The sequence below is a fragment of the Cyclopterus lumpus genome, chromosome 17 (assembly GCF_009769545.1).
Source record: "Cyclopterus lumpus isolate fCycLum1 chromosome 17, fCycLum1.pri, whole genome shotgun sequence".
In the NCBI taxonomy this organism is placed as follows: Eukaryota; Metazoa; Chordata; class Actinopteri; order Perciformes; family Cyclopteridae; genus Cyclopterus; species Cyclopterus lumpus.
The window spans coordinates 11440877-11454530 of NC_046982.1; the positions used below are offsets into that span (position 1 = coordinate 11440877).

Consider the following 13654-nt stretch of genomic DNA (forward strand, 5'->3'; position numbering starts at 1 on the left):
GTAATTACTGGATAGGAGACATTCTCTGGGTTGATTATTGGTTATTGGAAAGGGGACGTGTAAACTAGATTTGAAAGGAAAATAACACTGACAAAAGAACAAACACTCTTATATAAATATGCACCTACAATGGACATCTTTGCCAGAAGGTAATTTCCAATTCGATGTTTACAACATTTACTCAAACACCTCCAATACATGCTATATGGGCGTGTTCTCCACTTCCACAAAAAAATGTTTGCTGTCGACTTTAGGCCTTTTTTGTATGTCATAGTGTAATCTTTATAAGAACGAGCTCTGAGATTGACAATACATTTATACATGAACTCAAAGGCAAAGCATTTAACAATAACCACATTCTCGAATTAATTAGGTGATAGAATACAAACCGTTTGACACCAGTAGAGTTAGCGCTCTCTTCTATAGAGCCAGGAAAATAAAACTGCATGTTTCTGGTTTAAACTCATACATGAGAAACTTGGGTCTATTCTAATTACATAAGCAGCCAAACTGCACATATACTCTGTAAATCTTCTGACAGCTAAATGTAACAAAAGTACAAATGTACATTAATAGACTCAAATTTCCTTTGTGCCAAACATTGAACATTTTGCAAACACAATTTGCAGCAGATTAGTCTTTATAGACTCAGCAAAAGTGACTGAACTGACTTGTATCCCTCCAATGTCAAGAACAAATTGTCTAAACAAAATGAAATACCAATATGGCTAATCCTGGTGAAGACAAAAATCAGAGTGAGTCATTGTCTTGTTACCTGATAAAAGGGTCAGAACAATCACAATATACAAAACTGTACAATGAGCTTCAACTAATTTGTGAGCTGCAAACACTCTGTTTATTTAGTCCTGCTGTCCTCAATCCAAACACGCATTTCCTCAATGTCACTATGAAAGTAAATGTGAATGGCACATTTATATCAAGGATCGACAGCAGTCCCTACAAGTCACCTTCACAGCAGTACAGATACATTTTAAATTTACTTATATCTGCAGTCATCAGCTCACCCATAAAATATTGTGCAAACGTTGTAATTACAAAGATACACACACACTGCTTATAAAGTGGTGATCTCAAACTACTGAGCATCAAACTTCGAACATGGCTACACAATCTGCAGGTCTTACTGTACAAAAACAGTTTGCATTCTCCAGTCTGACTCTGTTGGCTTGAATAAGTCTTCATAGACACGCTAACATCCATTCAACTGGCTTGTGGTTGACTTCTTCACCTGAAACAACAATGTAAACCGACGGGTTCACTCTAAGACATCATTAAAACACACTTACTTCCATTTAAGGCCATAAATCATTAATCATCAAGAGAAAAACTTTCAGCACCCGTCCATAACAAACCCTGAATGGATGATTAAATCTAAAGCAACAAACACAATACCAGTAATCACATAAAAGATAAGCCAAAATAAAAATTGATAGACCAGTCCTTATGCAATTCAAAACAAAAACATTCTTATGGAGTAGGAGCAACAACAGATGGCATGCCACTTAACCACTTATATTAATATGTGCATATCTTAGAGAAGCTATGAATAACTACAGCTGTAAACCCTCCCAGAGCAGCTACATATTTAAAAGAAAACTGTGTGAGCTTAAGTGAAGGAAAAGCAGAGGGAATGAGGAATTAGGAGGTAGATGTTATTTTCAAACCACAAACACTGACATTTGAGGCATAGGTGTCTTGGAACAAAAGAAAATACTGGGTGAAAGTAGTAAATAAACCGAGAAAAATAGATTTTGGTTGAAGAGGAATTTTGAAGTAAAACATTAAGACCAATGTTTTTTAGATTAATATGCCGGCTATGGTCTGAAAAGTATGAATCCCTGTGTGCTTCAGTGTCAAGGCCTGGGTTTGCAAACATATATTCTGCATCTGTTTTCGCATTTTGTTTAAATTGGTCAGTCTCTGCTGGTTGTGCATCAACAGCACAGCCATTCACGAATCCTCATTCAGCTCCCGACTGTCTGTTCTGGCAATTTTCCGTGGAGGCGCCATGTTCTCCACTTCTCCTTGCTCCTGCTCCCGTTTTTTAGCTGAATTCTGATCAAGTAAAAAAAAAAAAAAACACTTTAAAAACAGACCGACAGGATTTCTATGTCATAAGAACATTGAATTAGCACCAACTTGCTCCTAAATTAGATGAACTATGTTTAAAAACCTTTACCTTTTTGTCCCACTGTTGATGAAGATATCGCAATAGGATGTTTGTCTTTTCTGTGACTATGACTGAGAGAAAATAAACACTGATTATATCAAGAGAGACAGGAAGTTAAAAAGGGTGAAGAAAAGTAAGAGTGTAGTTGAAATCAGCTGATCCTTTAGAGAATAATAACCTAAAACAAGTTTGAGTAATGACGACACCGTCAACCTGGAACTGAAGGGGATTTCCCCTAATGGAAGCCAGAAACTAATGTAACCACATGTATAACTAATATACTATTATTCATCAATTTAGATGGAACGTGGGCTCTAGTGTAAACATGTTCATAGGTAAATGCACTTACTCTGCTCTGATGGATAGTCCCGTGTTGGAAGATACACAGATGGTCGACGGTTCTGAAACAAATAGTTGCATGTCGGTTAGATTGATCTCTACTACCACGTGACAAGAGTTGTATGAATGTAGAGACACTGACGACATCATTTTTGGGAATAACAAAAGATGACTCACTGATGCTTTACATAGAGAGTCTGCGTGGAATCTGCTGAAGTTGTTTTTGTTGTAGACTGGTAGTCCTTTCAGGAAATCTGACTGTGAGCAGAACAGAAACATGTGAACAAAAACACTTCCGGGCGGTGAGACCAGCAGACGTTACCACAGCCAGGTAGCAGAGACCCGTTTGCCCTTCACATGAAACGAGATAACGTGACAGACAGTGTTTACAGTGCAGCCTGCTTTCCACAACGCAGTTAAGCAGCATGTCTACCGAGGCCGACCAGAACCAACTATTTAACGTTACCATCTTTACGTAAACACCAAGAAAAGAACAAGCTGTGAAGCAAACGTTACCTTTTCCATTTCTGTCCGAGTCGCGCTCTTCGCTCGTTAACAGTGAAAAGGAGCAGACGTTACTTAGCTCACCGAGGTAGCCGCTGACGTTAAGCCGTGTTGTCTTTGTCGTCGCCAAGACACCGGTATGTTTACCCGCTCGACAGCTTGTTGCGACCCCTACAACACCTCGACTATGTGTGACGTCAATGTGGTCGCATCACTCCCCTTCAATCGGCTGGTTACTTCCGCTCTGTGAACGGCAATTACACAAAAACAGAAATGTAACGTCCTTTGGAAGCTAACTTGCTACTAGTTCACAACTCCATCTTTGTTGTTTAGTCTGCTCGTGGGCGGTTACTTTACGAGATTCAACGTATCTCATTGGTCGAATAGAGGTAGATGCGTGACGAGTCAGAAAAAGCAATGTGCTGATTGGCTAGAAAGTGATTATGTAACAGACCAATCCCCAATACGAGCGGGTGGTAATGGCATGAAGATCTGATAAAAAAACAACACGAGTACTTTCTACAGCATGTCCTCCATGTTTATGTATTTATCTCTCTACATGATGTTGCTTCTCGCAGCTATGAGTTGAGCAGATGGACGAGTGTTGGTAAACAGTACTGACTTAATAATAGAAGCTGAACAATAGCAAAACAACCTATACTCTAGAACTCTTATTATCGAAATTTAACTGTTCATTTTCCAAAAATAAAATAATTATGTTTAAGTGTGAATCCAAGAGAATGTAAATTATTTTCATTAGTATTATTCCGGCATGTACGGATCAATTATTGCTTCCATTTCTATTCTTGTATGATATTTAACTGTCACAATAACTAATTTCCAACAATAATTTGGCTGGAAAACAAAATGTCACAAATGGAATTCTGGGTCACTCTGCCTGATTTAAGAGGACCACAAGGACCCGCTCTTTGAAAGACATATTCCCCCCCACAGCAAGTAACTCTTTTTCTGTATACTGACTACAGTTGAATAAAGCTACAACTTTGTAACTAAAAAAATAAATGGTAGAACTTTGTCTCCTGAGGGATTTAGAAAACAAAAAACAAATGCAAGTACATTTAACTTCTGCAGGGGTGTTTTTTTATTGTTTTACTTAGATTACCCTGATCTTTAAAGACATATTTTGTCTTTGAATCAAAAAACTTCACACAAATAATCCATACATCTGACATTTAATAATGATATGATCACAACTTTATGGATAAAAAATAACTGGAGTTTGTTGAAGGCCAGTTTTCACCCTCCTGCCCATTATTAATGCAGGAAAGCCAAACCCAACCTACACCAGTATCGCCAGTTAACCCATCACACAACATTTGCTGAGTGAGCACTCTGAGCAATGGCATCATTTCTGAACCAATGTCCATTTTCTGAAAGTCTTGAAGGTTTTCTAACAAGGTCCTTCAGTGTGAGAGTGATTTCCGTCCCTTTAACATGCGGCGCAGAATCACTTCGATGCCACCTTGTGAGCTGAGCCTCTTGATCCAGCCATGGGTCCTCTTGCGTTTGATGTTCTTGGGCTGATACTCTGTGCCTCTCTTCCTTGTCCGCACCTGCTGGTATTGCCAAGGAAGCTGTTGGAACACTCCTGAACCCTCAGCTTGTGAAGAAAGTGGCCCACATCTGGAAATATGAGGTCCTGCAGCTGCTCTGGGCACAATCCAGTTGCTGAACAATCTATGGTGAGAGTTGCCAGTTACTGCGAGGTCCCCTGCAAGGATGCTGTTGACAGATCACAGACGTTATAAACAAATATTATTCTTTAGCATGACGCCACAATTAAAATATATTATAATTCATGTATGGTGCTACTACGTATATGTGGAGTAGTCTCATGCACGTATATAATCGAATGAGTTATCCCCTTTCTAGTTACTTCCATGATTAAGTAGCCATGCAGCTAACGCACCGCTAAGCTAGCTTGCTGGTGTTAGCATCGTAAACAAACGTTGGCTTTGCTGTTCGACGGGCATGAAAGTACACAAACTCTGGTACCTGGTGTCACTGCGGAGTCCACGCAGTCGGGAAAGAGACGACCGTATGATGTTCATCTTTATATTCATACAGTTGACATGGGGCAGGTGAATGTCACAGGGCTGTCTTCTCAGTGCGAATATGAAGCAAGATGATTGGCTCAGACTTTTCAGCCAATTGAATGGCTTGTTGCTGGAGGGGTGCAGAGTGTTGCCCTGAGTAGCGTTTTTCAGGTTAAACTCTCGAGCAGTTTACCGATCAACACACAACCCATGTTTTACAAATACAAACAACGGTGTATTGGCCAGGACAAAGGCTCTCGCTTTAACGGGCATGGTTTGATATTATAGTGTCTGCCAGACGGGGGATACTACACTAGGTAAGCAATGGGATTTGTATACAAACTGATAGGACTCACTGCCTGAGAAGTTGTATTCAGGATATAAAGTAAGTGTCCGATATTATATTTCTTGAAATGCCCTCATTTATGTATTGTAGTCTTTGACTGGAACGATTAACAAAACATCACTACAAGTGCAGTCATCACAAATAAGACTTTTATTAAAAACACTTATATTATCTTTCAATTAGACTCACTAGAATAATGTCCGAATGTAATCGCAAGCAGTGCACTTCTGCTCCCAAATCACTAGTTTCTCCAAAAAGTAAATCATAGTATTAGTTTTTCCCCCCATTAAATGCCATTAAAGTATGTGCCATTTACCACTGGATCTCACAGTAAAAGAAATGTTTACCAAAACCAGATTACAGCGTTGGTAGCGTTATACATTATACCTTACGTGTCTTAATGGGCCGAAAACAAATAAAGTATTTCCTGTCCAACACACCGGTGGCCATTCAAACACTCCTGTGTATCAGACATCTACCTTATATCTGGTCATTTGCATAGTGACAGAATTCCATTCATGCCTCTGTTGGGATTTACTCACAAATGTTTGAAAGGTTATGTTTGGATATTTCAATAAACAATGATCATGCGTATACGATATGCGTATCACTGGTAGATATTCACATTTTATTTTTTAATGACAAGTATGAGATTGTATGACAGGATCGGTTTTTGGAATAATTATTGTCTTTTGAGGATTTGGTAAAAACCATTGAAGAAAACTTCTAGGTACAAACACAATTCAATATACGATGTATTTCATGTATTGTAAAGAGTACGAGTTGCACATTGAGTGTCGCTGAATAGGAATATGCTCTTTCTTTGCCTAATTTGTTGGCTGATGTGCAAGCACTATTTCCTATTTGCGATCTGGCTTGTTAATTAGCCTAATTGTTTTCCAGCCTGATTAAGACATACGTTTCATTCATAAACATAAAGTAGTTGTCGTTATTTACATCGATTACTAAACAATAACATCACCGTTGCTTGCTCAGGCTCTCCGCCCCATAAACGTCGCAGCTGGTAATTCCGTGGCAGGCACAGGCCTGTCCCACTAGGACCATTGTGTTGACGTGAGTTCAAGGGGAACAGAAGGACGCAGCGCATCTTAATCCTAAAGGTTATTTCTCCCTTCAGTGACGCAGCAACTGCCAGGACACGTTTTCAGGTGTCAGTTTATTTTGATGCAGTGAAGACGATTTGAACCGCACGTGTAGAATTTGACATATTGGATCACACATGCAGGCCTGGTCGCGGTCACGTGTTCGCTTATGTAGATCATTAGCTGAACTATCATTTTATCGTTTCTGTCACACAACTGATCGCAAACGCGCGCACGCACAAAGAAGCACGCATTTTTCTATTCTGTGTCAGCCTTGGCAACAAGGACACAACCCTCTCCCATTGGCCCCCTCTCAGTGTTCAGCTGCTTTCTATTCGCCCTCCTCACTGCCACTCAGAAGCCAAAATGCCCGGAGACTGCTGCGGATACAAGGGCGGTAGGGCTGGGTATGGTCTGGTCTGCGCAGTGGATGCTGATGGAGAAAAACATCGTTTGTTATCGTTATGAGTTTCTTATTGAGATGCAGCCACCACACTCTAATGCATTCATGCGTTCTCATCCACTCACACAGTGATAGTCTAGTGAGGCCAATAAGAAGCGTTTATTATTTTTCAGCATCTCTAGCGTAGACAAATTGTTGCACCAAATGCAACGTTTTCTCAGTTCAGTATCGTCGCCCTCATCTTTCGGTGCAGAATTCTAATCGCCCTGAATCATCAGTAATTCTGCAGGTAAGGAATCAATTTGTATTGCATTATGTTGTCTATTTAGATAATGTGTATGCACATTGTCATCAACACCAACAGCTGCACAATGATTGCATGCATTTGCTCTGTGACAGCAAAAGTAATAGACATATCCATAATTTGCATGCAGTCATTATTACCCTCTTCAGCAGACTGCCACTGCATTTTTTAAATTTTTTATTTGTGACGCGACAATGGGCATTTATTAATTGTTGTGAATAGCCCACAAACCTTACACAATGTTGTTTGTCAAATTATTGACCAACTAATGCTGTTTCTGGCTTGATATTTAACAGCTTGATATATTTATTTCATAGGCTTGTGGAACAAGTTAAGCTAAAGGAAATTGATGCATTTTCACTTTTAAATAGAAAGTAGGTGATAATGATTGGCATTACATGTGATGATATTATGTCAGAGTGTGCCATTGACTGTGTGTTGTGTAAATAGAGCAGCACACTGCGTACCAAATGTGTGTTACTGTAAGACTTGGCAGACATATCAACCTATACATATTCTGCAATGCAGACAAATACAAATCACATGGATGAGTAACCTTCAGCTTCTTTGACTTAATAGGGTGGATCTGAGAAACCGATTGATATCGGTCAGGAGGAGAATCCCTGTTTTAGATGATTGGGCTGTTTGTCAGTGCTCATGTATTTTTGTGTTAATGAGGTGTAGTGGCAGCTCTAAGACAGGGTCATCCAAACTGCTAAACATGGCAGGTGACAGACATCCTGCTACATTGTCAAAATAATTCTACCATTATCACGAGTGACCACCATATAGGACTTTCCTCAGTGGACAGTTTGTGCCTCATCATATACCGCTCGTAGCTGATGTGGCCAGACTGAGTAGTTCATAACAAAAGGACAGAATGGCTTCAAAATGTAATTATATGGATGGATAAATAGATCATAATGAGGACACGCTTCTCTTGGATGTTTGTTTAAAGACAGGCCTCTCAGTCAACATTCACTTGGTCCCAAGGTATAACTCGATAGCACTTGATGTTCTGACCTTCAGAGCACCCTGCCGCCAACCACAACACCACACACAGGCGCGCAGACACATGCACAGAACCTTCCTGTGCAGAGAGGCTTGGGTAAACAAGCTCTATTTCCCCCCTCACTGTTCAGACATCTGAAGCCAGCATTACAAGAATGTTGCTTTATGATGAGTATATATTCACCCTACTGAAGTATTTATTGTTGAAAGAGGCCTAGATTTTATGCATTCTTATTAATTATATTTAGAGGGAAGACTGTAAACCATGATGTACACTACATGTCTTATGATATGCTATGAGCAGTAATGTGAAATATGCCCTAGTAAGGTGCAGTAACTGTGCTCTGTTTCCCTCTGTTTCTCCCATACATAATCCCACTCTGTTTCCTAGAGATAACCAGTCAGTGTAGGTTATGTATGAAAAATGAAGACTAATTATGCTTTACTTGCACAACTGCCAAAATACAGTTTAGCTGCAACGGGTCCTAGGTAGGAAAAACAAAAATGGTTTTCCACTCATCTCCATTGGAAGCGGTATAGTTTGGAAAACTGCCGTCATGCTGTTATGAGACATACAGTTCACAGACATGGACACAGTCCATGTATGACTGGTGTTTTCTATTCATATATAGATCCTGCTTCTGACCATGTGAAAAGGAGGGGTTATTAATAGCAAACGTCAAAGTCGGCATTAAAACTGTAGTAGAGCACAAGTGTTGTTTTGTGTTGGAATCCTTGAAGGCTGCTTTGTCACCCAGGTGAGTGTGTTAGTGGAGCGCTGCAAAGGCTGTTGCAGCTGCACTGACACGGGCTACGGTAGTTGGAATGTGCAAAGCAGTGTTGAGTTCATTCATCTGAGACTGTCCTTGCTCTTAGTGTGTTTCATTTCACTTGACGCTGGCAATGATTTAATGAGAAGATAAAGAAGACCAGTTCGTTGTAACTGCGTTGCTAGGAAACATCTTGCATCCAATTTTGTAGGAACCGAGCTGGAATGAAGCATGTGAATAATAATCTGCTTTGTTGTGTCTGTGTGATGTTGTTTAAGCAGGGAAGCATCATGCTGACCAGTATCACTGAAGGGATACTATGTTGCCTGACTGGGAAGGTTGCCAGTCTGGTCTTGCCACTGGAGTCGACAGAGCCCTCTAATGGTTTTGAGTTTGTGGAGGTGAAACCTGGGCGAGTCCTGCGAGTGCGGCACATCATCCCTGAGCGTCAGCCAGTAGTCACCAAAGAGCAAGTTGCAGGCAAGGAAAAGAAGGATGGAGGTGATCATGACGGCTCTCCTGAGGTTTATAACGAGAGCATTACAGGCAGCAGTGTCCACTGCAAGAGGAAGATCACGGTCTACCGCAACGGCCAGCTGGTGATTGAGAATCTCGGTGATGTTTTGCACTCTGAGATCCTGCAGTGTCAGAATGGGGATCTGGAGCCTTGCAGCACTGTAGAGGTGGAGCTGGCTGACTACAAAGAAATGCCCTCTTCTCCAGACCCCAACCCTGTTCCTCCTCCAGTTCCTCCACCTCTCGGCGACCAGAAACCTGCTCCACCTCCTCGCCGCCGCCGTCGCAAACCGAAGCGTACGGTGCAAATTGACTCAAAGAGGATGATCTCAAGCTGCAAAGGGACGCACTCGGACGTAGCGCTGTTCTTCGTGCACGGTGTGGGGGGTTCTCTGGACATTTGGAGCAGCCAACTGGACTTCTTCTCTCGGCTGGGCTATGAGGTCATTGCGCCCGACCTGGCGGGGCATGGAGCCAGCACTGCCCCACAGATTGCAGCAGCTTATACGTTTTATGCTCTTGCAGAGGACCTTCGTGCCATCTTTAAGAGATATGCTCGTAAACGCAACATTCTCATTGGCCACTCATATGGGTGAGGATTTGTGGCATGCTTTTGTAATAAACCATTCACTTTATCGATCTATCTAGTAGAGATTAACATACTGATGTTAACATACTGTTTAAATCTCACTGTATCTCCTCCAGGGTGTCATTTTGCACCTTCCTGGCACACGAATATCCTGATCTGGTCCATAAGGTGGTGATGATCAATGGAGGAGGTCCCACAGCTCTGGAGCCCAGCCTATGTTCCATCTTCCAGCTGCCATCATGTGTCCTTCACTGTCTGTCACCTTGTCTGGCCTGGAGCTTCCTCAAGTAAGATCTGCATTTGTGTGGTGCCAAAACTGGCACCAGAGACAATGACACACCCCAGTAACTTCCCTCGTCGCTGACAAAACCACATTGCTTGTATCATTTGAAAAATGACATAGAACAACCTAAAAATTAATTTTCCTATTTTCCTGACCTTCAGGGCCGGATTTGCTCGCCAGGGTGCCAAAGAAAAGCAGCTGTTGAAGCAGGGCAATGCCTTCAACGTGTCTCCTTTTGTCCTGCGAGCCATGATGAGCGGCCAGTACTGGCCTGAGGGGGATGAGGTCTACCATGCCGAGCTCACTGTGCCTATCCTTCTGGTTCATGGCATGTGTGACAAGTTTGTGCCCATGGATGAGGACCAGCGCATGGCAGAGGTGAAGTGCATCTTCATATGGGAATGAGTGCTGGTTTATCATGTGAATTTCCGTGTTTGCTCTGCAGTGTTACCTGTTGTAATGTTTTGCCTTTCATTTTGGCTTCCTTTCCAGATCCTTCTGTTTGCATTCCTAAAAGTCATTGAGGAGGGAAGTCACATGGTCATGATGGAGTGCCCTGACACCGTCAATACCCTCCTTCACGAGTTCTTTCTATGGGAGCCTGACATGTCCGGGAAAGACAGCATCAAGAAAGACACAGTTCTCAGTGACTCTCTCCACACACTGAAAATCAATAAGTCTATGGACAAATAACCAACAAGGAGTCTAGTTTTATTTCCCAACCAAGCAGAAGGCCTTTTGTGGCTTGTGTTCTTTAAGGCTGCTACCAGGCTGAGAGCTGTTATAAACAGGGCCACATCTTAAGGATGCAGATGGCCACTGGTGCTCCAAGATAAAGCAGGACTTAGGCAGAGTGCCGACAAGAGACTGATGGAACGAACATAAAGATGAGAGGAATGGATGCAAATACACAGTCAGTTTCCGCTTCGCTTTTTGATACCAGTTTGTGCTACATTGTGGCAAAATGACACAATACCTGGAAGACTATGTCCATTTGGGACTTGTGTATGAAATGTATCTGACTACTGCAAGATGCAAAAAGGATAGAATCCATGAATTGGTATGTGAATTCCCTCTCTTTAAATATTCTGTAAAGTGCTGCAGAGCTTCTGTTCAACCTTTACAAAGTGTTTATAAACGTATTGTTGTGCCAATTTTAAATCTGCTTTCAGTGGAAAACTGGCAAAATGATCTGTTGTGAATTGAGGAATTACAGATCTGATTGATTATTTGCCAGTATAGTGAAGGACGGCTTATAGTAACAACTCAAGTGTTGATAATAATAGTTTATTGTCAAATACTGACTGGATAACAGTGGAACATGAGTTAAAGACATTAAATATATATCGATATACATGCAAGATGTAATTAATATTTTCACCACATGCATAGAAAAATTACATCATGAACACAAATATATATATAACTGCTCACCTGCAATCCAGCCATTTGTTGTGTACACCATTTTAAACATGAAGACTCACAATCACGGCTATTTGTCAATAACATTTGGCTCATCTATTTCCAAATTACAGCAATATATTTTCCATATATTGAACTCTAATATAAAATCTAAATCCAAAAAGCTATGTGTGTCTATGCACAGTGTTAACAATGTATCAATTCACAGCTCAATGAACATTAAGTAATATTTAATGAGAGATTTATGTGAACTGGTTGCACAAACGGATGTAAACAAACATGCTAAAAGGTTCTCTTCCTTTATTCTAGCAGCCATTTCTGCAATAGTATATAATATCCTAAGGATACAAAGTATCAAGGCCCTGTATGAGTTCAGAATATGAAAAGGTGAGAGGTTTGGGTCAAACAGTTGCAATATATTCTCATATTGAAAAGTTCACAGTGTACATCTCATTAATCAAATGACTGTTTTTTTGCCTTTATTTTTTAAATAATAGCAACTGCCATGACCGCTTTAAGCTGCTGAGTGTGTTCACCTACTACTCTTCAGTTTATCTTATGTATCTAGTATCAGACCGAAAGAACGAGCTAAACAGTATGCTCACTAAAAGACATTCATTGATGGATGGTGCTTTGTCTCATAGTGGGACAGTTAGGTGTGACAGTCTTATGCTCCCTGACAGTGCGTAACTATTGACTGGCGAGTTTATATTGTTTTGAGAAGCAAAAAATGTAAATTGGTGGATTTGAGACTGGGATGTCCAAAGCTTAAAAACAAATAGGAATTGAGCCAAAGGAGAAAGTCCCCTGAAAACAGGGACATTTGTACTGACCATGCTGGTCTGTTATATATGCATTTTGACAGGATGCTGATGCAACATGACTGGTCTTATGCAACTGGAACGAAATAGAGAGAAATAGAATAGAAATATACTGACTTGGCACTGACATCTCAAACACATTATATATTCTCTGTGGACTTTCCAAAAACCAACAAGTGCTGCTGATGCAATGTACTGTACGTCTCTTTTGATGTGAAAGGTCAGTAAAACTGTATGAAGAACAGGGTGCACATATACTTCCTCTTATGCTAAGTGTGCATATACAAATTGTCAGTGCGCATATGTGCTATATCTTTTTGTGGTTATGAAAAAATGTGTTAATGTTATTGTTGCATTTACTCATGGGAATCATAATATGTGCACTGCCTGAATGTAGATGCATATAACATTATATAGCCTATCAATAAAGTTGGATTCAGTGTATGAATGTGCATTTCCTGGCATTAAATAAAACCAATGTTCACAGTCCAAAGGTGATTTTGCTTGTTTGTTTGCAGTAGTATAGTCTCTTTTTCTTGTGGGTGTTGGATGTAACAGCATCACAGTAATTTCAGAATTTTATTAATAAAGAGTACACACAAAATTGACCACATTATTATTTTCTGATTATCTTTCCTAATTACTTTTCATGAGTACAATGTATTTTCCTAGCCACATCGCAGTATACCTAATTTAATAAATTCCCCCAAAATAGCATGTGGAGCTTCATCTCGTTCTTACGTTTATTATGTAATTTAATTCTATGTTATTTAATTTTTAGTATTTTTAGTATATACGAACATTAAATGGTAAACGGATTACCTTGTAATCAGTAAACATAGATGGGTGAGTTGAAACATTACTAACACATTAATCTTAATATATTTGAATATTTTGAATATATATTTTATATATGTTGTATATATATATATACAAAATCTTAATTGCGTGGACGTCTTTTTGTTGGACCATGTACTCTTTTTAATATTAGAAAA

General features: G+C 40.2%; 3 protein-coding genes across 4 annotated transcripts; 1 reads left to right on the forward strand and 2 right to left on the reverse strand.

The window, feature by feature from the left end:
* Positions 1-830: 830 nt before the first annotated feature.
* Positions 831-3393, reverse strand: LOC117746353 (DET1- and DDB1-associated protein 1-like). The gene is made up of 5 exons (XM_034555416.1): positions 3047-3393; positions 2708-2788; positions 2541-2592; positions 2201-2262; positions 831-2076 (listed from the first exon to the last, which is right to left on the reverse strand). Exons 1-5 carry the CDS (start codon positions 3053-3055, stop codon positions 1972-1974), a joined length of 309 nt encoding a protein of 102 aa, XP_034411307.1. The 5' UTR covers positions 3056-3393; the 3' UTR covers positions 831-1971.
* An 817-nt stretch (positions 3394-4210) lies between these two features.
* Positions 4211-5181, reverse strand: mrpl34 (mitochondrial ribosomal protein L34). The gene is made up of 2 exons (XM_034555829.1): positions 5051-5181; positions 4211-4777 (listed from the first exon to the last, which is right to left on the reverse strand). The coding sequence occupies exons 1-2, from the start codon at positions 5116-5118 to the stop codon at positions 4459-4461; spliced, it is 387 nt and encodes a 128-aa protein (XP_034411720.1). The 5' UTR covers positions 5119-5181; the 3' UTR covers positions 4211-4458.
* Positions 5182-5250: 69 nt separating this feature from the next.
* Positions 5251-13266, forward strand: LOC117746883 (protein ABHD8-like). Of its 2 annotated transcripts, none has more exons than XM_034556216.1 (5): positions 5251-5408; positions 9307-10136; positions 10250-10420; positions 10578-10794; positions 10909-13266. In XM_034556216.1, the coding sequence occupies exons 2-5, from the start codon at positions 9319-9321 to the stop codon at positions 11107-11109; spliced, it is 1407 nt and encodes a 468-aa protein (XP_034412107.1). In that variant the 5' UTR covers positions 5251-5408; positions 9307-9318; the 3' UTR covers positions 11110-13266. The 2 variants fall into 2 exon arrangements, with proteins under 2 accessions (XP_034412107.1, XP_034412106.1); XM_034556215.1 differs by having other exon boundaries at positions 9310-10136.
* Positions 13267-13654: the final 388 nt, after the last annotated feature.